Genomic DNA, 24873 nt, shown 5'->3' on the forward strand with positions numbered 1-24873 from the left:
TTAAAGTTAAGTCCCTATATCCAAACACCACCTTAACTTACGCTGTCACCCCAAGGGAGCGAGTAAGGAGCAATTTGTGATTATGCAATCAGGGGCTATAACTAGTTTTCGGTGTATATATACATATATACAGTGCGCCTAGGAAGTAGGGTTTATCCGGTCCAAAACAGTTTGTCTGAATGAAAGGTCTTACGAGGGAACCAAGCCATGAGAGTCGCTATTTCCGGTTTTTTCAAGTATAGTTCCGAGTGTTCGTTGTATATAGGCAAAATTTGACTTGGAACACCAAAAAAAAAATTATGTAATTAGCTGTGAGACACTCGAAAGACGTGAATTTACCCGAGGGCTCTAAAAGTGTGGTAATTTGCTGCAGAACACTGGACGCATTAAAATATAATATCCACTGAATTGATGAGAGATAAATCATGTAAAATGACAGTTTTGCCCCTTCTCTTCTTCCCTCTCTATTTTCTTGTCCTTTTTCTCTCGTTGACACACCCTCTCTCTACTTCTTTCTCGCACGAAGGCAGCACAGCAGGGCGCAGCAGCGCGTGAGATCGAATGCTGATTGGTGCTTGCGTGGGTTCCCGTGCTTGGCGTCCTTGTCATTATCGTCGCCCACGCCGCCGCCCATGTCGCCGCAAGAGATGACGTCGAGGTCGTCGCTCCTGGACCGACCCACCTTGTTCTTCACCTCCGACGCATCCCTCGCCTTCGCGCATCCTCCTCCACCGCCGCTGTCCCGGGCTACTACCGCGTCCGCTTGCCTCCGAGCGAGGAGGACCCGCCACCGCCACGCCCTCCTCCCCACCGCTCCCGCACCGCGTGGCATACAGTTGATGAGCCCGGCGACAGCGGCTTCGATGGCGGCAATGGTGACGGAGGTGGCTGCGGCCAGGCAGTGGCGGCGTCGATGACAGTCGGCGAGCGCGGCGGCAGCGGCTTCGACGGTGGCAAATGGCGAGCGGCGCTGAGGGCAATTTTGTCTTTTTAAAATTTCTCTCTCATCTTTTTTATCAGAAATGATAAAATATTATCTTGGGTGTCCTACAGCAAATTACATGAATTTTGTGGTGTCCATCAGCAATGACACGATTTTACAGTGTCTCACGGCCAACTACATAATTTTTGGGTGTCCCAGGGCAAATTTTGCATTATATATATTATGCCAAATATGAATTTTCAGCACCTCTCAAATCTACAACGCTGTAGCCCCATCATCAATTATTAGAGGTCCAGAAAGTTGAGAACAACACAAACTTCTGTGTTTTAGTGTTTTCGTTTTCAATTTGTACAGTCATACTTCACAGCTAACACGCAAAACAAAAAATACACTCAACTTTTTCTTAGCTTATGGCTTGTCTTTGCCGGTATTCACAACATCAAAACAGTGACCTTTTTACTAAGTCTGTGATTCACGCAAAATTACCAGAACATGTGAAAGTGTTCAAAGGAATTTACCAATTGATTTGCAGAGGGGAAAGCTAATCCATATCATTTTGAAATTCAATCCATGATACTGAGTTTTAATATCTCGTAGGCGTCGGCAAGGTAAAAATACTTCATCTGGAAACAATATTCAACATAGAGAAACATAAGCTTTTGTTACCACGATTATATGCAACTGAAATAAGAAAAATAAATTGAGAAAGTATCACCAAAAGTCTAAAACGATTATGTGCAGATACTGTGTTGATCTAATGTACCTTAACAAAGACGAGATCTCACGTGACCTTCAATTGGTTTGGTACCCATACATGGACGGTGCATAACTAACAGGATATGGCAAATTAAACATACATTCAACAAGTTTAAAAAAAAAAACATTCAACAAGCTGACGATATGCAGCTCTAATTGTCACTGTTCTTTCAATCTCAATTCAAAAAATATATAGCTGGCAAATATTTGTCTCTCTCTCTCTCTCCAGATGTCACTTTGTTCTTGGCAGTTGGCACAAGTAACTTTTAGTATATCTCAAATCTACAACACTGTAGCCGGTTAGCCACATCACCATGATGCGAAATAATCACTCCACCGATAATGTTGCTAGATGTTTACATATAAACAGCAGCAACAAATGTACGCGCATGTGTGGATCAGTGTTCTTCACCTCCAGAACACAGAAATCTAAAATTTATAATAGAGAACTCAATATCAGGAGGAGGCAGCTCTTTACTTCATGTGATCATTAACATGAAAGGAAATTCCTTTAGGTTTGGACTTTGGAACTAGTGTGAAGGGATTAGAGCACTGATAATCTCTAACTTGACAGTGAGCTTTGAAACAGCCAAGAACCACTGGTCCTCAGCAAGGGAGGAACCACTCAGCTTTTTGTTTCTGTATGGTATTTGTTTCCCAAGAGAAAAGCATTGCACGTATACCGTTCATAAGCCAACTGCCCTGTAAAAACAATAAAAACCAATTAGTAAACCAAAACAAATGGTTCAGGAAGTTGAGAACAATACAGGACTAATGAATGCAACAACAAATCAGGACTGGAGGACCACTGTACCTATCGAACCTACAATGTCAGAATGTACAAAAGAGCAATATCAAGCTGAAATCCCTGCTGCTTTTCCAGTCCATGTGAGTATAAAAGCATCATTGTTTCCTTCCCAGCCAAATTCTGTGAGCAAGTTCTCAAAGTTCATTGGAATGCTTAGTTGGTGTTACATCTTTAGTGGGGGCATGTTGGTAGACTACTGATCGTGATACACTGATTTTTTCCAGTGACTATTTTCTGTTCACAATTATTTTAAACCAAAATCTTTTTGAATGTTTTCGCTTTCAATTTGTATGATGATACTTCACAGCTAATCAAATACAAGGAAAATTACAAATGCAGTGAAGTTTTTCTTAGCTTATGTCTTGTCTTTAGCAGTATTCACAAGATCAAAAATAGTGAACTTTTTATGAAGCCTATGATGCACCAAAGTTACCAGAACATGTGAAAGTGTTAAAAGGAATGCACCGATTTGTTCTGCAATTGTTTCCTGAGGAGAAAGCTTAAATCCATATCATTTTTGAAATTCCATCGATGCCATAGAGCTTAATATCTCTATGGCGTTGGAAGGTACAAATCCTTCATCTGGAAACAATATTCAACATAGAGAAACATAAGCTTTTGTTACCACGATTAGGTGCGACTGAAATAAGAAACAGAGTGTTGAGAAAATATTGCCACAACAGATTATGTGAAGCAATTATTGAGGTGTTGATCTAATGTACCTTAAGCAAAGATGAGGCTGTTTTGCACCTTTCACTGAGGATAGGGCATCATTCATGTGTAAATTAGCATGCAGTCAATAGATCACACTTCACGCATTGACAACTTGAACAGCAACTTCAGACTCTATGCTCTGATTAGAGCCACAACTCGACTGAGCATTTCTACTGAGGTATTTATCCATTAACTCTCCTGCCTCACTGAATTGACCCATTTTTGCAAGTGCAGCAACAATTGGCCAATATGATTGATTATTGCTCGTGCTGCAGCCACTGCGCTCCCTTGCAAATAGAATTTCTTTGGCCTTATTGACTCTCCTTTCATCACATAGAGCTTTTATCAGGGAATTGTATGTGTAACTGTCTGGAACCACACCAAATCTCACCATGTCATTGAAAATATCTTCAGCTTTATCTACCTTCCTCATCCGGCAAAAACTCAAGATGAGGGCATTGAAGGAATATGCATCAGGAGTAACGCCTTCTATTTTCATTTTATTAAGAAGATCAATAGCCTTGTTAACATGCCCTGCTGAACAAAGTGTGTGCATTAATACATTGTAAGTCTGAGCATTTGGTCTAACACCCCACTCTGCCATCTCTTCAAAGCAAACAAAAGCATCATCCAGTTGATGGGCATTGCACAGGCCATCAATAAGAGAGGTAAATGTAATGATATCTGGCATGAAACCATGTTCCATAAGCATCTTAAGAACAACCTTTGCATTATGTACATTCCCTAATTTTGAATATCCACTTATTAGTGTGTTAAAGGTGACAAGGTTAGGCAAGAAACCTTTGTCTTGCATCTCCTTGACAATCTCCTCTGCTTTATCAACTGCCCCGGCCTTCACGAAGCAATCTATCACCATGTTGTAAGACATCACACTAGACAAGAGTCCCTTTAAAACCATGTGCCCCAAATAGTGGTTTGCCTTCGAAAAATTCTTGCAGTTCAGCAAGGATTTGATTACCATAATATATACATCAAATCCTGGATTCCCGCCATTCTTAATGAAAGAATCTAGTAACTCACATAGATCACTCACCTCCAGGCATTTCAGAGCACAAGACATGACGATGCCAAATGCTGTGCTGTCAAGGAGATAACCCCTAGCACTCATCCTCTTCGCAAACTCAACTGCCTCTTTGGCCATGTCCTTCTTCGACAGGCAATACAGCATCGTGTGGCATGCGCTCGGGTGAAGGGACGTCTCATGGCCTAGCCAATCACTCAACATCCTGTATGCCTTGTCTCTCTCCAAGCAGCGAAACACGCCATGAACCAGTGTCCTGTAAGTGGCCTCGCTCGGCGCCATGCCCTTCTCCTTCATCTTGTCCAGCACACGGAACGCCTCCTCCACCCTGCCGGCATTGCAGAACCCGTCCACCAGCATGGTGTACGTGAACACGTTCGGCCTGATCCCCTCCCCCTCCATCTGCCTCACCAGCCGGACCGCCTCGTCGACGATCCCGCGCCGGCACACGCCGTGGACGAGCGAGTTGTACGTGAAGCGGTCGGGCCGGCACCCGTCGGCGGGCATCTGCTGGAACCTGAGGTACGCGGTGTCGACGGCCCCCGCCCTCACCGACGCCGCGATCAGCGCGTTGTACACCGCCGTGCTGGGCCTCAGACCCAGCCGCGGCATTTGCACGAACACCTCGTGCGCGTAGCGTGCGAGCCCCAGCCTGCCCCAGCTCTCCACCAGCGCGCACACCAGCTCCTCCGACACCTCGCACCCGCAACCCCTCACCTCCGCCACCAGCCTCCCCGACAGCACCACCGGCCCGCGCCGCCACAGCGCGCCCACGAGCGCCCGCCGCACGCCGCCGTCGCGCGCGAAGTGGGCGCCGAACCGCGACGCCCACACGTAGAGCCGCACGCAGAGCAGCGGCTCCCCCACCCCCTCCCTCTCCGCCGCCGCACGAAGCGCGCGGACGACGAAGCGAGGGCCGAGGCGGGGGAGCGCGGCGGCGAACTCGGCGTTGAGACGGGGGAACCAGTCATCCTCGGCCAAGATCGAGGCGGCGCGGGCAGGGTCGGCGGGGTCCGGTGGGTTCGCGGCGGATTTGGTGGAGAGGCTGGATCTCGGTGGGGTTTCGGGGCGGCGATTTGCGCCGGAGAGGCGGCGGCAGCGGCGGCGGCGGAGGAGGAGGAGATTGGGGTGATGGATGCTCCTCATTTGCGGTTTGCATCCAACAAAAATCGCCGCCTTTCTGGTCTGGGTGTTCACTAGCCACTACTGCCTCTCTGGCTCTCTGAAGCAAGGAGAAGCAAGGAGGAGCAAGTAAGTTTTTTTTTTTTACATTAAAATATATGACGCCATTGACTTTTTTCCAACGTTTAACTATCCGTCTTATTTAAAAAATTTATGTAATTATAATATATTTTATTATGACTTGATTGATATGAAATGTTTTTTAAGTATGACATAAATATTTTCATATTTGCATAAAAATTTTGAATAAAACGAATGGTCAAACGTTGCTTAAAAAGTCAACGGCGTCATACATTAAAATATGGACGGAATACTTCCTCCGTTTCACAATGTAAGTCATTCTACCATTTTCCATATTTATATTAATGTTAATGAATCTAGATTGATATATATGTCTAGATTCATTAACATCAATATGAATGTGGGAAATGCTAGAATGACTTATATTGTAAAATAGAGAGAGTACATAATAAAAAAATCTAACTTAAAAAGAGAAAGAATGCCACCCTCCTCTCTCCTAGTACAACGAATCTGAATAAAATAATCTTTAGATTCGTTGTATTGAGTTTTTTTTTACAAAGGAAGTACTGTTTTAGGCAAAGAGTATACTGTCCATGAAAAACTTAGCTGAGTACACACTTCATCCCATAATAAATCAACTTCTAGAAACGTATTTTTAGGAAGTATTGATTATAAGAAATACTATTAGAGAACGATATACTCCATTCCAACTATATAGGATAATCCCAAAACGTCTTATTATATAAAACTATCATAAGAATATAAAGTGTTTATCTATATTCATAACTAAGAGCTTAGTCGGTTTGAATGAAAAACCGATGATTTGGATTCTTAAGAATTAATTTCTAGAAGTGACATTTAATTTGTAGGAATGATGTATAGGAAAACCAAAAAAAAATCCTCTTGGAGAGAAAACATATGAAATTTTTTATCCACTCATGCGTGCATGTATTCCTATTCTTCCATTTTTTTTCTTATTGTTGTGGGTCAAAAATCCTCCCAATTAACAAGCATATAAGGGAGTAATATGGAATGGATGATTCGGTCTTTTATGTATGCCTTAGTGACAAATACAGTTATACTCATCAGTCATCACACGATTTTACTTCTATTGAATGGCCTTAACGTGATATCAGTATATCACACGCCATATAGGGTCAATTCATCTATACATTCATAAGGCATGACAATTAGATATTTAGATAGCCTATTTAGTTTACATGCAGTGTATAGTGTGGCTTTGCACTCCTCTCTCCTCTTATATATACACACATTTTTGTTAAAAATGATATAAATAATGTTTCTCTGTGCCATCTTTTCTTCCAACTATGAAAAGGGTGAGATATTGAAGTGAACCAATGTTATAAAAATGTTTATTCCAACAAACGGACTATGATTTAAGGTTTAGGAGATATGGAGCAGATAGATATTCATACAGCGAGATAGAATGACTTCATTCAGCGTCATTTAGTGTCGTTCAGTGTGATTAATTATTTTACTATGTATTCGATCCAATAACTCATCGGGCACTACAAGAAGCAGGTCATGAAGAAAAGGTTCATTTCATACATCGTAACCAAGTTAGCTTCACAGCATCAAACCTAAGTAGAGGAATATCACAACTCTAGTATATGATTGATGTGAGATGATGGGTATGAAGTATTATATTGTTTTTCGTTATCACTACGAGAATGATGCTATAAGTTATAAGTGCTATGAAACAAAACACTATAAGGCTTAATATAATTGTGATGTCCATTTTCAGTGACAATACATGTCAAATTTTATAAACAAGAGTAAATTTGACAAAACTATATGAATGTTGATCAAACTATCACAAAACTATATATGTAAAATGATGTATCACAAAACTACATACTTAACATCAAATTTATCATAAAACTATAGATTTAAGGCCAAATTAAAGCATCACAAAAGTACAGATGTGATAATATTAAATTTGTCGCAAAACTACAGATTTTAGAATTCAAATCCTAGCACCATTGTTACGTTGGAGCTGTACGTGTTGTAATTTTGTGACTAAATTGTTTCTAAATATACAGTTTTGTGATAATTTTGGTACTAAAATATAATTTTGTGACACTCCGTCTTGAATGTGTAGTTTTGTGGTAAATTTGATTTTAAATTTATAGTTTTGTGATAGTTTTATTATTAAATATTCCCTCCGTTTCAAAATATTTGACACCGTTGACTTTTTAGCACATGTTTGACCGTTCGTCTTATTCAAAAAATTTTGTGAAATATGTAAAACTATATGTGTACATGAAAGTATATTTAATAATAAATCAAATGATATGAAAATAATAAATAATTACTTAAATTTTTTGAATAAGACGAATGGTCAAACACATACTAAAAAGTTAACGGTGTCAAACATTTTGAAACGGAGGGAGTATGTAGTTTTGTGACACTTCATTTTAAACGTGTAGTTTTGTGGTAAATTTAATGTTATATCTGTAATTTTGTGACACACCGAATTAAATGGACAGTTTTGTGATGGTTTAGTCACGGTATATATAATTGTGTGAAATTTACTCACAAAAATATTTTATTTTTAGTTAATTATTATTTTTCCATATCTATATGCACGTGTCTGGTCATAAAACCAAAAATATTTGTGAATCCTCTTTAGAGAAGGATAACATTTCTTACTATTAACTTATTTTAAAACCAATATATATAATAGATTAACTATAAAGTTGGCTATAATATGTTTCTTCTCTCTCTATCTCTCATTTATATATTTAATGTATTTGTCTTATAGCATGTGATAAGCTAACTCTTGGATGAGAGTCAATACCCTTAAATTTTTTGGGTTTATCTCAGCATGGAAATTGTTTTGCATCCCTTGGTAACAAATGAATGGTATATACAGTATGTGCAGTAGTACTTTTTTATTATTTTTATTTTATTTAACGTTTTCCCGTCTCTTGGGCCAGTGGCCCGACTCTCTCTTCCCTCCGGCTTCCGGAATCCCCACCGCCGAACGCACGATTTCTTCCCGACGCTGTCACTTGCTCTCCCCCCACATCGGCGGCGGCGGAGGCGCGGCGGTTGGCGTCCTGCGGCTGCGGAGCGAGCAGAGAAGCCAAGGTCGTGTGTTGGGTGAACTCCCAGCCTCGGCCGCTCATCGGGGAGGGCACCGCTGCACAAGGGAAGCAGTTTCTTGGTTGGGGTTTCCCTTTTGCTCCTAATCATCTCGAATTTTTCATGTCTACATGGATCGAGAGAATTTTCTTTTCCCTCTAATGCCGCAGAAGTTCGTTTAGTTTGCCCCAAAGAATGCATTTGACACATTCTTGCATTTCGAAACCAGGGGTTTAGTGTCTGCATTGGATATGAGTCACGGGTTCTTGGTTAGATTCTGAAGAGGTTCTTGGTTAGATTCTGCGCATGATCCAAATTCCGTAGAAGGATAAACAGATTCGTTGAGTGGCAAAGAAGAGGTGGTAAGCAGATGGGTGTGGTGACAAGGGGCAAGAAGAGGAGGCTGGATGATGAATCCAGCAACCCACAACTGGCGCCTCGAGGAGGAGAAGACCTGATAAGCCGCCTCCCGGACGATATCCTCGCCGGCATCATCACCCTCCTCCCTACCAAGGACGGCGCCTGCACACAGATGCTCTCGCGGCGGTGGCGCCCTCTCTGGCAATCTGCGCCTCTCAATCTTGAGGCCAGGGTCAATGGCTGCACGTTGGGAAAGGATGTGGCCACCATCTACAGCACGCTGCTAACCCACAGTGGTCCGGTCCGTCGATTCTCCCTCAGCTAGGGATGTGACAACTATAATGGTCACTTTCCCGTCGCCGATTCCATTGTTGGATCCCCCAGGCTCGACCACCTCCAGGAGTTTGAACTGTTCTATGATAGCGTTGGCGTTCAAAATCCTCCGGTTCCACCGTCGGTACTCCGTCTATCTTCTACTCTCTGTGTTCTCAGGATTCTTTCAACGTGTGACACACTTCAGTTTCCCATGGAGACTGTTTGCACGCTCGATTTCCCACACCTCAAGGAGCTCACCTTATCCCAAGTCAACATTGCAGATAGCATTCTCCATGGTATTCTTTCACGATGCATTGTCTTGGAGAGCTTGGTGCTGGATGCGAACAGGGGTTGTAGTCGTCTCCGTATCAGCTCCTTGACCCTTCAAAGCCTTGGTGTGTCAGATACTTATTTCTCTGTAGAGGGAATGCTGGAGGAAGTCATTATCGAGGATGCCCCACTCCTGGAAAGGCTTACACCACCAGTTATATGGCATGAAGGCTTTGTTATTCGGGTTATTCAGGCACCAAAACTGAAGACATTGGGTTATCTAAGCCAGAAAATTTCCACACTTCAGCTTGGAAACATGGTTTTCCAGGTAGCTTCATACACATATACTGCAGGCATTTCTTTCTCTTGATATGTTATTTCTTCACAACATTTCATTCACCATATCTATTTCAGAAACTGGTGCCTGTTAGTCTGTCCAATGTGATGCGCGCTATGAAAATTTTAGCCCTTCACACCGCTCCTGATCTGGATGTTGTTATTGACTTCCTAAAATTCTTTCCGTGCGTGGAGAAGCTATACATCGTGGTGAGAGTTTTTTCTTTGTTAAATTCAGTGAGTACACACTCATTTTGTTCTATTGTGCCATGCCATCGGCCCTCTTCTTGAATCTATGGTTATATCATGTTTCTTTCAACTCTCTTTTCTCCTTGTTAGGCATTAAATAAGGGAAACTTCAAGAATGTATGGCGATATGTTTCACTTGAGTGCCTTGATCTACATCTCAAGATGGTGGAATTTATTAACTATCATGGAAACTTATCAGATTTGAACTTCATCAAGTTCTTCGTGTTAAATGCTCAAGTGCTAGAATGTATAAAGTTTGTAGCCTGTCGTGACAAATGTGATGCAAAATGGATTAAAACACAACATCAGAGGCTACAACTTTATTCCAGAGCTTCACGAGGCGTTACACTTGATTTTCAAGCTGATTATGGGGTGGATAGTTTGGTACACGTGAAGCACATCAGTGATTTGACTACAGATGATCCCTTTGATAGATCGTTCTGTAGATGCCGTGATGAGGAAATATGAATTCCTTTGAAGCTGTTTATCAGTTGTATACTTTGGTAAGTTTGAAGCGCATTTTTAGTTTACACGCCTAAAATTTATTATTTTGGCATATTTTGTTGCAAGCCTGGAATATTTATTGTGCCAAAGAAGGTGAATGACATTGATCTATTTTAGTTTCATTCCTCTTTCTGTGTGGTATGACTCTGTGTTCCTCTCCTATTGTACACAAAACTAGGCTAGGTTGGTGTTGTTATTGTAGTTTTCATTCCACTCTGAGCTACATCATTCATTCTTGTTTTTAGTACCTCATTTTGGCATCAATGCAGTCTCACAATTTCATTAGAATTTTGGTTTCTGTTTTGAGGTTTTTCGTCACTGGTTTAATGCTGTCAGAATATTGTTTTATGTGCTGTCAGAATATCGATATTGGTTCATGAACTTTACGCAAGTGCCGGTTTGATACACTATATTTTCACCTCAAATGGATACAAACAAGTTGTAAGTAACTGAGTTATATTAGCAAATTTGAATGGTCAAGAAATAATAGATATTTACTTTTAATTTGGTTTTGTCATGGAACATTTATGTAACGACCTAGTCCAATGGCAGTAAGCACGGAAGGAGATTCTGAATATTGAATCCATTGTAAGCCAAGCATCAACATTGTTATTTTTATTGTTTTCTTTTTGTGCCACACGGGGCTTTAGTGAGACTTCAGTTTTAAGTTAAGATATTAGTCTGTAAGTTTGAGATTCCCTTTATAGAGGATTGATGAAGATGCTCGATCTAAGGCCTCTGCATTCTTTACCACCGAATTATGAAAGCAATCCTCTCAACTGTACTATTTGTGTATGTACCAGTAGTAAGATTGCAAATTTGTCTTGTTTTCATGCTATGTGTGGTACTTGAAAGACCTAATTGCAGTATTATTCTACTTGCAGGTGTATGGTCATATTGTCATATTGATATTGCCAGGCTGAAAGGACTGCTACTGCTATGGAGACAACCGAGTGCTGTTTTGTATTCTGTTAGACCCAATGCCACCTTTTGGACAATTCACTGGGGATTTAAGTTGTGACATTATTGTACTCTATATATAGTAAGTAAGTAAGTTTGTGTTTTCTCTCAAATCCTGTGGCCATGCTAGTACTCATGTTTAGACTGGGAATAACCACTTAATGATCAGTAGTGGGTAGTTTTAAGTTGCTTTTATGGACAACTTAGTGTATGAATCTGATGGATTAGTGCGTTAAATACTATCGGTTCAACGAAAACGGTAACCTCCTTGGTATGATAGGATTAGGATTGGTGACTTGCAAAAGATGAATGTTTATGCTCCTTGGTATGATGGGATTAGGCATTGGTGAGTTGCAAAAGATGAATGTTTATACTGTTCTAACTTGCAAAAGGAAAAATCCTCCTAGATTTCCTAACCTGCATTTTGGATCATGTGCGTGTAGCATATTAGGAATTTCCGTGATATTATTTGGTAAGCGGTAGGCCAGTTTAAGAAAAGGAAACTAGAAAAATATATCCTGTGCATTGCTGTGGTAATTACAGTTAGACATGTCTAAAGAAAAAAAAAACTAACGCATGAACAGATTTATTTTTCATGATCTATCTCTCCTCTTAATTAGGACCCATCTATGCAACCCACTATGGATGCTCTTAGTGCGTAGTAATTAAATCAGTGTTGCTGTCATATTTTGTTCGCACGAACACAGTTCAAATATCAATCCATTTCGAGATCCAAAGAAAATAAGAAACCAGGAGCTAGGTATAAATGAATAAAACATTTCTCGTGACGCTTCAATCCTAATGAAATTATTGTTGACCACAGGTAGAGTCCTCAATTTTTTTCCCCGAATGTTACTCGATAAATAAGGAGTTAAGGAGTTAAGCTAGCTGCATGCTTTTTCATTCCTTAAATCATATGACATCCTTGTTCCCTCACACAATATATATAAACCTCGTTCTTGTTATATATGCTTGTCTCCATGATCAGTTCGTTGCACATTCAAAAACGCATGATGACTATATATATTGGTTTATTACGCATGATGACTATACATCGGTTTATTGCTTCAAAAACTCATGATGACTATATATATCGGTTTATTGCTATGATACATGTGATTTCTTGATAGTAAACATCATATTTAGCACTACGATGAGATATTGGAGAGGTAGGATGAGATATTGGAGAGGAGGTTACCAATAGATATTGGAGGGAGGGTACCAACAAGCTTTATTTAACAGTAGGATGCTATGTTTATTTAACAGTAGGATGATAAACAGTAGGATGCTATGTTTATTTAACAGTAGGATGATATGAAATATTGGAGAGAGATAATGGAGGGAGGTAGTAGGAGATATGAGATATTGGAGAGAGGCAAAGCAATGCCCGCATACAATGTGAATTATACCGACATTCATTTTGTTTGATGTTCTTGCGGATGCGGTGCCGCATATAATGTGAATTATACCGGCAATCATTTTGTTTGATGTTCTTGGGTATGCGGTGATAAAATTACTGTCGTTTGATCCTTTGATAGATTATATTATGATAAGTTCTGTATTGATTATAAGTAAGAAAAGTATAAACAATTGTACATATATGCTGAAAATCACCCCAAAGAGAAATGTCCACCAACCTTTATATATTTTCTCTAAATTTGTGAAAAATGACTCAAATTTGTGAAAAATGATTCTAATGTGAAATCTAGACAAGATATGTGATATAGTCTCTCTCCCTTCATGAAAATTTATACTCAGACTGTATCTAAATAAACATATCGTATTAGTACGAGAAGAACTGAAAAACATATTATTACGAGAAGTATCTAAATCAATGTATCGTATTAGTACGAGAAGAACTAAAAAACATATTATTACGAGAAAAAAGAAGAACTGAAAAACATATTATTACGAGAAGAAACAAGTACGAGAAGAATGAAAAACATTTCTAAAAGAACCAACCCACGAGAGAAAAGAGAAGTAACCCATGAGAGAGAAGAACTGAAAAACATTTCTAAAAAAACATTTATAAAAGAACCAACCCACGAGAGAAAAGATAAGAGATAAGGAAGAAAAGAGTATCCAACATCGGAGAATTTGTTATTCATTTACAGATATTATTTAATCCATTGATCCATATATGTTCTACCGTACTTGCTTTTCTAAGAGAATCTGCACCATCTTTAAACTCAAAGGTTAATTTGATCTGTGTCATTGCAAATGTATCTATTCTGATGAATAGCATAACAATTCGTCTATTTGTAGCCGTGCCACTCAAATTTTACAAAATTGGAACCATACCATCGTTGTCACATTTTCTATCTTCTTCCCCATATTGCATGTAGGACCCACCAGTCAGATTCCATCTTCTTCCTCATCCTCCCTTATCTTCTTCCTTCGACGGGAGGAGTGGTGGGGTACAGTCGGTGCGGCCGCGCCCACATGCGCGGGCTCCCCCAACGGACAGCCAACATGGGCCCCCAACGGCGGCGCGGGTCGTCAACGGCGCGGAGGAAGCGCTCGGCCTTAGGGGTGAGGTGAGCCCAAAGGAGTGGCTGGACCGACCCGTTCGGGCTATGGAGGCACCGGAGCGCCTGCACGCGTTCTAGCAAGTGGCAGAGTTGGTGCCCATCGCGCATGCGCGGGGGTGGCCGTCGGCAGCGCGCCCCCCTCTTGCTTTGTTGTGTCTCCACTCTTCATCCACGTCGCGTTCATCGAGACTGCCTCCGGCTCGGATGCCTCATGCTCCTGCTCCAACCCCAAGCCTCGGAAGAGGCCGACCCGGACTCCTCGCCTCCACGGCAGCGATGGGACGGCACCAGCCAAGGGGAGGACCTCAGCGGGAACCGAGGAGGCTGATGACAGCAGCAACGCTACCTTCGCCTCTGACATGTATATGTCGGGGTCCTCTTGTTCGAGGTACGGTGATCGAGATAAATGCATTGTTATTTCTCCGCATGCACTGCTTGTCATTGGCTCATTGCTGACTTCATGTCTACGGCTGTTGTTGCAGCTGTTCTATACGTTCGAGACGATGGAGGAGAAGATGCGAGCAATGGCGAACCTACCGCAGTGCGTCTTGCCTCCACAGTTGTTGCTCAAGTGGCCCAAGGAAGCATCATTCTGTCAGTTGTTGATGCACCCTGTGCCGGACACCTGACCGAAGGAAGAAGGTAAAGGAGGATGAGGAAGAAGATGAATCTGACGGGTGGGTCCCCCAGTGCAGATGGAGAAGAAGATGAAAAACGTGATAGCGATGACATGGTTCTAATTTTGTAAAATTTGAGCGACACAGCTATGAATAGACGAATTTTAATGGTATTTATTTGAATAGGCACATTTACAGACATGGATCAAATTAACCCTAAACTCAAACTGTTTAGATCTAGTAAGTCAGAGTGTTTTTTCACTCTGAGGATGCATGACACCTGTCCGGGATATACATCCGGCAGTCCAAGAACATAGATGACGATGGTAAAGCTTAAAAATTATAATGAGTGTATAAATTAAAAGATGCGATTTCTTTGTACATAGGTTAGACAACAAGCATGCAGTAGAATATTTACAGAGGGCACAACCAAATTGATCGACACAAATTTGTATCGTACACCAGCCCGCTAACATATATGAGAAGAACGATGATCGACACAAATTTGTATCGCACACCAGCCCACTAACATATATGAGAAACCATGTTTCCGGTCTCAGTGGCGCAGCTAGGGGGCCAGTGTCACGCCCGGAATTTCTATCCAAAATTCCAAACGCTTACATGTGTGTTAAACCCTCGTCCAGGAATCAACCGAGGCACACAATAACAAATTGATAATAGAGTACAAATAAATAACTATTTAATATTCGCAAATAATAAATTATCACAGAGGTAGATAGTTCCTCTCAAAGAATAACATTCTATGCAGCGGAAAAAATAAAACTATAACAAACTACGGAACAGCTATGGCGACTCCACTCCACAGGCATCTTAACCAGAACAAGCTCAATCCCCCAGATCATCACCTTCGCTAAAATACTCCTCTTCTGATGATTGAATATTGCAAGAATGAGCATATGACATACTCAACAAGCCACACAGCAAATATGCAAGTGCACAGGATAACAAAGGATGGCATAATATAGCTCATTTGCATAACAGCATTTAACAAATATTTAAGAGAATAGTGAAACAGTTGTATAATTAATCAATATTAAATAAACACCATACAACACACCCGTGTTGCATAGGCCCAACCTCATTTGAACAACCAACCCCAGTTGAACAAATTAAACCTCCAAACTAGGAATATACCATTCCAAACTAGGAGTTACATTAACTAACACCGTTACCATTTAATGTGTAATATGAGACTAATCACGAAAAACATTGCTCAATTCACCCATAACCGCGGGTACGGCTATTCGAATAGATTAAACTCTGATCAGAGGTGTACCACTGTACCCACAAGACACAATCCCACAACATGTTACCATGCGCCTTAGTACCACCACGGTACCTCGGAAAGGAACTGTGACAATACCTCTTGCACAACACAACTCACCACAGTGCACCGTTCCTGGATCATAATCTCCCCCTCAAAACCAGAGGCAATGGACTCCCCAGCGACCCCCACGGACTTCTCGCCGCTTCACAGTCTGGCACACTATAATGAATCATGCTATACAAAAGATAAAGCCGTTGCCCACGCTAGCTTGTGGTTGGCACGATAAATGTTTCACAACAGTAGCTCGCGAACCGGTCCTTAATTGTCATGAGCACAACCATCAAAACCATATGCTCACAACCCACCTTAACCAGGTTTTAATTAGCAATTAATTAACATCACACGATTAACCATCGTGAGCTACCATTTAATGTAACCATAATTAACAAGAATAATTATATAATTTATATTTAACCCCTTTAGTTAGCTAATGTTTCTAAGCATGGCTAAGCAAACATACATATGGCATTTAGCTGAACCAATCCAATATATAAGGTTCATGCTAATCACATTATAACCCATAGGAAAATAAGATCATCTTTGGCCATTAATTAATTGGGAAAAGGTTCACCACCCGATGACATTCGAAAATAATGCATAAGTTGAAATAAAATAATAGCTTTAAATGGGTTCAACATGCTCAAAGGGTTGTTTGGGATCTGTGTGACTTGCCTTGGGCTTCCACAAACGCTTCGGACCCTTCCTCAACGGAAACGCTCTCCTCCGGAACGTCGGAAACTAAAGCAATTAAACAAAAATCAACAAAACAGTACAAAAACAAGCATAAACAGTACATGTGGATATTTTTAACATGTAGATATTGATTTTAGAAAAATTTAGCAACTTGAACCACCTGAAACGGATCTACGGTTATTTAGTTATGATTTTCCAAAGATTTAATCTATTAGAAAAACGGGAAAAAGAAAAGATGATGATGTCATGATGACATCATCAATGGTGGCCGGCTCGGTTTGCACCCTCGCCGGAGCTAGGGTGGTCGGCTGCGAATTTGGAGGACATGTACACGTAGAGGACGACGAGACGAACGCAACGGTACTTATCAACACACCGAACGACCACCGACCTTAGCCGGCGTCGAGAAGGCGGCGGCGGCGGCTCGGGTTGACCGGCGGCGACGAGGCTACGGCGGCCGGCGGCGAAGGGGAGGAGGCGGCCGAGCTTCCCCACCTCTTGGCGAAACCAGCGGCAGCGACGGCAAGCGACGGCGACGGCGGAGGCGGCGGCGCGGCGCGGATGGAGGATGACCGGCGGCGACGGCGGGTTGAGGCGGGTGGCGACGGCGCTACAAGGCACGAGAGACCACGGGAGAGGGGGCAAACGGAAGAGGAGGACTAGGGGGTCCTATTTATAGCCTTGGATTGAAGAGATCGGACTCCTCCCGCAAGAAATCGCTTCGGGAAATCAAAAACTCGGTTTTGGAGATAAACTCGAAAACGAGTTCAATTCGGGCAAAATACTCAACCTCTTGCTCCGATTCTTGAGGGGAAAGATAGAGGAAGATGTGGGGATAAAAACCCCTCAAAAACCCGGACTCGGGGTGGAGAGATCGGGGCGGAATCAGAGGCGGAAGGCGGCGGCTCGGCCGGCTCGGGCTCGGCTTGCAGCCGGCCGGAGGTAGGAGACACCACCGACAGGTGGGCCCCACCTGTCGGCCTCCACGTGAGGGAGGGGCGGTGGTGGCGGGCTGGGCCGGCTTTGCCGCGCGGGAGAGAGGGAGTGTTGGGCCAAAAACGGCCCAACAACTTAAGGAAGGGTTTTTTTTTGAACTTTTTAATTAAAATATTTTGTGAAATATTGTTCCAATTATTAAAAAATACTTCCCTTGCTCAAATAATTCCCAGAAAATTCTAGAAAATAGAGGAACAAGCAAAGTATTTAATAAAATTTTATCTAGCTCCTTTTTATGTTGAAAATTTTCCTAGATTATTAGAGTTTAGCTTGTAGGCTTTTAATTTAATTTCTAAAGAATGATTTAAACAATGTATTTTTACATTAGACGATTTTTAGGGCGTGACAAACCTACCCCCCTTAAACGGAATCTCGTCCTCGAGATTCAGAAGAACTGGCGAAGAGATGAGGATGAGCTGACTTCAATTCATCTTCTCGCTCCCAAGTGGCTTCTTCTTCTGAATGATTGCTCCACTGAACCTTGCAGAACCGTATAACGCGATTCCTGGTATTCCTCTCGCTTACTTCCAAGATTCTGACTGGCTTCTCAACATAAGTTAAATCTTCTTGAAGCTCTATACGATCAGGATCTGCTTCCTCCGTGGGTACACGTAAACATTTCTTCAACTGAGACACGTGGAACACGTCATGTATTCCCGCCATTGACGGAGGCAACTCTAACTGATAAGCTACCTCACCTCTTCGACTCGCAATCTTAAAAGGTCCCACGAAACGCGGTGCCAATTTCCCTTTGGTTTGGAAACGATGAACACCTCGTAACGGCGTAACCCGAAGGTATACATAATCTCCTTCTTCGAAAGCCAAATCTCTGCGACGATTGTCGGCATAGCTCTTCTGACGTGACTGAGCAACGCGCAACCTTTCTTGGATAATCTTCACTTTTTCTTCTGCCTCTCGCAATATGTCTGTCCCAAAAACTTGACGTTCACCGGTTTGATCCCAAAGGAGCGGCGTACGGCACTTTCGGCCATATAATGCTTCATACGGAGCCATTTGCAGACTAGCTTGATAACTGTTGTTATATGAGAATTCCGCGTACGGCAAATTCTTATCCCAACTTCCACCAAAATCTAGAACACAGGCTCTCAACATATCTTCTAAAATTTGGTTTACTCTTTCCGTCTGACCATCTGTTTGAGGGTGATAAGCGGTACTGAAATTCAAACGGGTACCCATCTCTACCTGTAATTTCTGCCAAAACTTCGAAGTAAACTGGCTACCTCTATCTGACACTATCTTCTTAGGAACGCCATGCAAACATACCACTCTGGCCATGTATAACTCTGCAAGCTTATTCCCCGTGTAGGTTGTTTTGACCGGTATGAGGTGAGCGACTTTTGTCAACCTATCAACCACTACCCAAATAGAATCATGTCCTGCCGACGTTCTGGGTAGACCGGTTATAAAATCCATTCCTATTTCTTCCCACTTCCACTCTGGAATCTTCAACGGTTGTAACAGACCGGCTGGCTTCTGATGTTCTGCCTTGACCCGCTGACATACATCACATAGAGCCACATATTCTGCTATCTCACGTCGCATACTGGCCCACCAGAATTGTTGCTTTAGGTCTTGGTACATCTTAGTGCTTCCAGGGTGGATGGAATACAAAGTTTCATGAGCTTCTTTCATGATAGTATCCTTCAACTCCTTATTATCTGGGACGCAAATTCTTTCTCCTAACCACACAGTTCCTTGCTCATCTTCTACATAACCGATGGCTTTTCCTCTTCTCATGTTCTTTTTTATTTCTTGGATATCAGGATCATTCACTTGAGCTTCTCTAACTTGATCAAACAGAGTAGGTTGAGCTTCTAAAGTAGCCACAAAACCTTTGCTGACTATATCCAAGTTTAACTTTTCAAATTCTTGGCATAACTCCCAAGGTAAATGTCGACCTTTTGACATATTACAGTAGCTTTTCCTGCTAAGAGCATCGGCTACAACATTTGCTTTCCCCGGGTGATAGTGGATTTCCATATCATAATCTTTAATCAACTCTAACCATCTTCGCTGACGCATGTTCAAATCAGGTTGAGTGAAAATGTACTTCAAACTTTTATGATCCGTATACATCTCTGTACGGTTACCGAAAAGATAATGACGCCAAATCTTCAATGCATGCACCACAGCTGCCAACTCTAGGTCATGCGTTGGGTAGTTATTCTCATGAGGACGTAATTGCCTAGATGCATAGGCAACCACCTTTCCTTCTTGCATCAACACACAACCCAAACCGAGTCGGGATGCATCACAATACACTTGGAAACCTTTCCTCGAATCAGGCAAAATTAACACAGGCGCAGTCACTAGCCTTTTCTTCAGTTCTTGGAAACTTTGTTCACAATCCTCTGTCCACTTGTACTTCACTTCCTTCTGAAGCAGACGAGTCATTGGTCTGGCGATCTTTGAAAAGTTCTCAATAAACCTGCGGTAATACCCCGCAAGTCCCAGGAAACTACGAATTTCTGAAACCGTCTTGGGTTGCTTCCAACTTAACACTGACTCCACATTGCTTGGATCTACTGCCACTCCTCCAGATGAAATGACATGACCAAGAAACTTCACTTCGGACAACCAAAATTCACATTTACTGAACTTGGCATAAAGCTGATGCTCACGTAGTTTCTCTAAAGCTAGACGAAGATGCTCTTCATGTTCTTCCTTCGTCTTGGAGTAAATAAGAATGTCATCAATAAACACCACGACAAACTTATCCAGATATTCCATAAACACCTTGTTCATCAGATTCATGAAAAAGGCTGGGGCATTAGTGAGTCCAAATGACATAACGGTACATTCGAACAAGCCATACCGAGTTGTGAAGGCGGTCTTTGGTATATCTTCCTCACGGATTCGAAGTTGATGATATCCAGAACGGAGATCTATCTTGGAGAAAACTGTAGCACCTTCCAGTTGATCAAACAGGTCATCAATTCTGGGTAGAGGATACTTATTCTTGATAGTAACCTCATTCAACGCTCGATAATCCACGCACATTCTCTGAGTATAATCTTTCTTCTCCACAAAGATGACTGGTGCTCCCCATGGCGAAGTACTGGGTCTGATGTATCCTTTCTGAAGCAAATCATCCACCTGTCTCTTCACCTCAGCTAACTCATTAGCTGCCATTCTGTATGGTCTCTTATGGATAGGGTTGGTTCCAGGTACCAAGTCTATCCGAAACTCTATGTCTCTCTTAGGTGGCATACCTGGCAAATCCTCGGGAAACACGTCTGGGTAGTCTTGTACTACGAGGATCTCTTGTAGAGCAACTTGGTTTAAGATCACACCACGATATTTAGGAGAGGACACAAAGAAAGAAACGGTTTCCCCATTGCTACTGGTTAAAGTCACCTTACGGTTGGCACAATCTATAACTCCTCTGTGACGAGATAACCAGTCCATCCCTAAGATAACATCTAGATCCTTGGATTCTAGCAAGATAAGCGAGGATGGGAAAGGAACTTCTTCTATTTCTATAGTAGCGGAAGGACAATACTGTGTCGAAGATACTTGATTGCCTGGGGTATTAACTAGTAAAGGTTTCCCAAGACTAATAACTTCCATCCCATGATTGCTCGCAAAACTTTTAGACAAAAAGGAATGTGTAGCACCGGAATCAAAAAGCACAGATGCGGGTATAGAGTTAACAGGAAACGTACCCAAAACCACATCTGGTGCATTCTGAGCTTCTGCTGCTGCAACATGATTAACACGTGCCTTTGGTGCTGGAGCATTGGAGTTGTTCGGGGCTGGAGCGTTCTTCACGCGCCGAGGCTTAGGACACTTATCAGCATAATGTCCTGGATCACCACAATTGAAGCACACCCCTGGCTTGCTTCCCTGTTCCTTCCTGACGGGCTGGTTCTGAGCTGGAGTTGCTGCAGGACGAGCAACCATGTTGCGGTTGTCATTGCCACGATTACCAGTATTGTTGTTGTAGAACTGGCGTTGGGGGCGGACAACTGATGAAGATCCTCCTTGAGGGTACGATGGAGCTTGAGGTCCCGTAACGAGACGCGGCCTCTGGTTACTGCCCTGTTGTGCCTTGAATTGGGCAGCCCTGCGCTTCTTCTGCTCCATCCGGTTATACTTGTCTTCCTGACGAATCGCCTTGTCCACCAACTGCTGGAAATCCCGGAAATCCGTAGACATCAAGGCATAAGACAACTCATCATTCAGTCCCTCCAAGAACTTCTCCTGACGCTCTTCATCGGTGCGAACATCTTCCGGAGCATAACGAGCTAAACGATTGAAATCATGGAGGTACTCGGTGACCGAACGAGATCCCTGGTTGAGTGCTCTAAATTCTCTCTTCTTTAGGGCTACAACACCCGTTGGTATGTGTGTCTTCTTGAAAGCGGCCGTGAATTCCTGCCAAGTAATAGGCTCTCCTTCAGCCCTGCCTTGGCGAAAATGATCCCACCATTCAGCAGCAGGACCATGCAATTGATGCGAAGCAAAAGAAACTTTCTCCTGCTCAGTACACTGGATCAAATCCAACTTCTTCTCCACCGCATGCAGCCAATCTCCTGCTTCTACTGGATTGGTGGTGCTTGAAAAGGTAGGGGGTCTCACACGTAAGAAATCTGCCAGCTTGTTTTGGGGAGGTGGGGGTGGATTCTGGTTCTGATTGTTTGCCTGCTGATTCTGTGCCTGCTGCACTAACAGATTGATCAGTTGTGTTTGTTGGGCCAGAATCTGAGCTAGCGTGGGATCTCCTCCATTGTTAGCAGCTCCACTTCCACTTCCACTTCCACTTCCACTTCCGGTGCGCGTGTTCACCATCTGACGATAAGCAGAGACAACAGGAAAGAACGACAGAGAGACACCCTTAGAACGGAGTTATTTAATTAATTTAAATTCTATATTGCTCTTAACTGTGTATGATTACATTTAAATTGCATTAACACTATCTCACCAACTATCTTACACTCTGACAAGCAAAAGAACTAGACTCATGCTGTTACATCCCACCAATGATGTAAGCAACAACTAAAACCCACACACTCACAAGCAAACTTGAACAAGCAATCTAACACAGCGAACTACGGCAACGATCTAACTAAGCGACTAATCCCGCCTTGCGTCGGAACGAAGCGATGGATCTTCTTCCTCTGGAGTAGCTGGCTCTCTTTCTTCAGGGTCTTCCTCTTCTTCCTCATCACTTACGATGTCGATGACAGGTTCAGCACGATCGGGCACAGCTTCACCCATCACGCGAATCTTCGAAGCTAACTGGAGACGAGGTGGCGGACAGGTTCTCTTTCTTGCAGTGAGGCGAAGCTTGGGTGTTGGCGGCGGCGTTTCTCCTTTAAGTTCAGCTAATTCCTTCTGTAGACGGTACACTTTGCTCTCCAACTTGCAAATCTTGCCTCGATTCCAGTTTTCCCTGTCATGAGCTGCTTTGTCTCGCTCCACACTTACTGCATCCATAGCACTAAGCATATGCACCGCATGCATCAGAGTGGCACTCTCTTCACCATCAGGACAGGTATAGGTTCCATAGTCTTGACCATGAGGCTTGTGAGGATGATACTGGAAAGCTGATGAATCCAACTCTTCTTCAAAGCGTTGACGCAACTCTCCAATGGCCACCAAAGCTGCTTCTTGACAAGCATGGTTGTACGATCTTCCTCCAGCTTCGAACTTAATGGACGGAAGGTCTTCACGATCACTAGCCAACGTCACACGAACACGACACTTCTCCTCGTTGGGGTCATGGGAAATCCGGCGATACTCAGGAGCAACTTCATAACCTACCTCAAAAGCCATCAACCTCAGCTCCCTGACGAATCCTAACACCTTGATCAAGTTTCTCGGTGAATGGGGCGGCATCTAAAGAAACATAGAAGGGAGGAATTAATGCATATTTTTAAGTTAGCTGCACCCTCTAGACTTAACTGATTTGACCAAAGAGGAAGAAAAAAAAAAATAAAAGAAAAGACACATACTAAGCTATTATATATATATATATTTTTAGAATTTAACTTTTTGGACAGAGACAAATAATTTTTTTTGACAAACAACTAAAATAAAACTAAAATACTTATGATCTATTATAAGCACGGTACAGTGTCACCATAAGAAGGATGAGTAGTACTAGTGCTATCATGATTTTATCGATACCATAATAGATGTACAGTGCCGACTAATCAATGAAGTTTACTAAGGTGGAATAGGAAACATTTTAAGAAGAACAATTTTTTTTCTTTTAAAAGAAAAGAAAATGAATTAAATTAATTTTGTGCATAACCTTGCATGTGCTGCCAACTTAATTAATTTGTAAAAGAATAGAGAAGAGCAGTTCTATTTTTTTCAAAATATTTTGAAGGCTACTTAAGGTTTACCATTTGGCTTATCCTAAGGTCAAGGTGGCTCTGATACCAACTTGTCACGCCCGGAATTTCTATCCAAAATTCCAAACGCTTACATGTGTGTTAAACCCTCGTCCAGGAATCAACCGAGGCACACAATAACAAATTGATAATAGAGTACAAATAAATAACTATTTAATATTCGCAAATAATAAATTATCACAGAGGTAGATAGTTCCTCTCAAAGAATAACATTCTATGCAGCGGAAAAAATAAAACTATAACAAACTACGGAACAGCTATGGCGACTCCACTCCACAGGCATCTTAACCAGAACAAGCTCAATCCCCCAGATCATCACCTTCGCTAAAATACTCCTCTTCTGATGATTGAATATTGCAAGAATGAGCATATGACATACTCAACAAGCCACACAGCAAATATGCAAGTGCACAGGATAACAAAGGATGGCATAATATAGCTCATTTGCATAACAGCATTTAACAAATATTTAAGAGAATAGTGAAACAGTTGTATAATTAATCAATATTAAATAAACACCATACAACACACCCGTGTTGCATAGGCCCAACCTCATTTGAACAACCAACCCCAGTTGAACAAATTAAACCTCCAAACTAGGAATATACCATTCCAAACTAGGAGTTACATTAACTAACACCGTTACCATTTAATGTGTAATATGAGACTAATCACGAAAAACATTGCTCAATTCACCCATAACCGCGGGTACGGCTATTCGAATAGATTAAACTCTG

General features: G+C 42.1%; 2 protein-coding genes and 1 pseudogene across 7 annotated transcripts; 2 read left to right on the forward strand and 1 right to left on the reverse strand.

Moving 5' to 3' along the window:
* Window positions 1-381: 381 nt before the first annotated feature.
* LOC127757749 (putative pentatricopeptide repeat-containing protein At3g16890, mitochondrial) lies at window positions 382-5495 on the reverse strand. 6 transcript variants are annotated; one of them, XM_052283319.1, is made up of 4 exons: window positions 3230-5495; window positions 2973-3089; window positions 2514-2627; window positions 382-2401 (listed from the first exon to the last, which is right to left on the reverse strand). In XM_052283319.1, the coding sequence occupies exon 1, from the start codon at window positions 5407-5409 to the stop codon at window positions 3319-3321; it is 2091 nt and encodes a 696-aa protein (XP_052139279.1). In that variant the 5' UTR covers window positions 5410-5495; the 3' UTR covers window positions 382-2401; window positions 2514-2627; window positions 2973-3089; window positions 3230-3318. The 6 variants fall into 6 exon arrangements, with proteins under 6 accessions (XP_052139279.1, XP_052139280.1, XP_052139282.1 ...); XM_052283320.1 differs by having other exon boundaries at window positions 2941-3089; XM_052283318.1 differs by having other exon boundaries at window positions 813-1566; window positions 1707-2401; window positions 2514-3089.
* Window positions 5496-8414: 2919 nt separating this feature from the next.
* On the forward strand, window positions 8415-13905 carry LOC127758146 (FBD-associated F-box protein At5g60610-like). The gene is made up of 5 exons (XM_052283767.1): window positions 8415-9235; window positions 9335-9847; window positions 9934-10065; window positions 10195-10607; window positions 11493-13905. Exons 1-4 carry the CDS (start codon window positions 8945-8947, stop codon window positions 10570-10572), a joined length of 1314 nt encoding a protein of 437 aa, XP_052139727.1. The 5' UTR covers window positions 8415-8944; the 3' UTR covers window positions 10573-10607; window positions 11493-13905.
* Window positions 11323-14755, forward strand: LOC127756384 (protein SPA1-RELATED 4-like; annotated as a pseudogene).
* Window positions 14756-24873: the final 10118 nt, after the last annotated feature.

Source organism: Oryza glaberrima, chromosome 12 (genome assembly GCF_000147395.1).
Source record: "Oryza glaberrima chromosome 12, OglaRS2, whole genome shotgun sequence".
NCBI classification, from domain to species: domain Eukaryota; kingdom Viridiplantae; phylum Streptophyta; class Magnoliopsida; order Poales; family Poaceae; genus Oryza; species Oryza glaberrima.

Excerpts from the sequence above, each read along its gene's own strand:
- LOC127758146 (XM_052283767.1), top strand. The coding sequence starts at position 8,945 with ATGGGTGTGGTGACAAGGGGCAAGAAGAGGAGGCTGGATGATGAATCC. Across the intron at positions 9,236-9,334 it reads TGCTAACCCACAGTGGTCCG|GAGTTTGAACTGTTCTATGA; the intron begins GTCCGTCGATTC and ends GACCACCTCCAG. Across the intron at positions 9,848-9,933 it reads TTGGAAACATGGTTTTCCAG|AAACTGGTGCCTGTTAGTCT; the intron begins GTAGCTTCATAC and ends TATCTATTTCAG.
- LOC127757749 (XM_052283322.1), bottom strand. The coding sequence starts at position 5,409 with ATGAGGAGCATCCATCACCCCAATCTCCTCCTCCTCCGCCGCCGCCGC.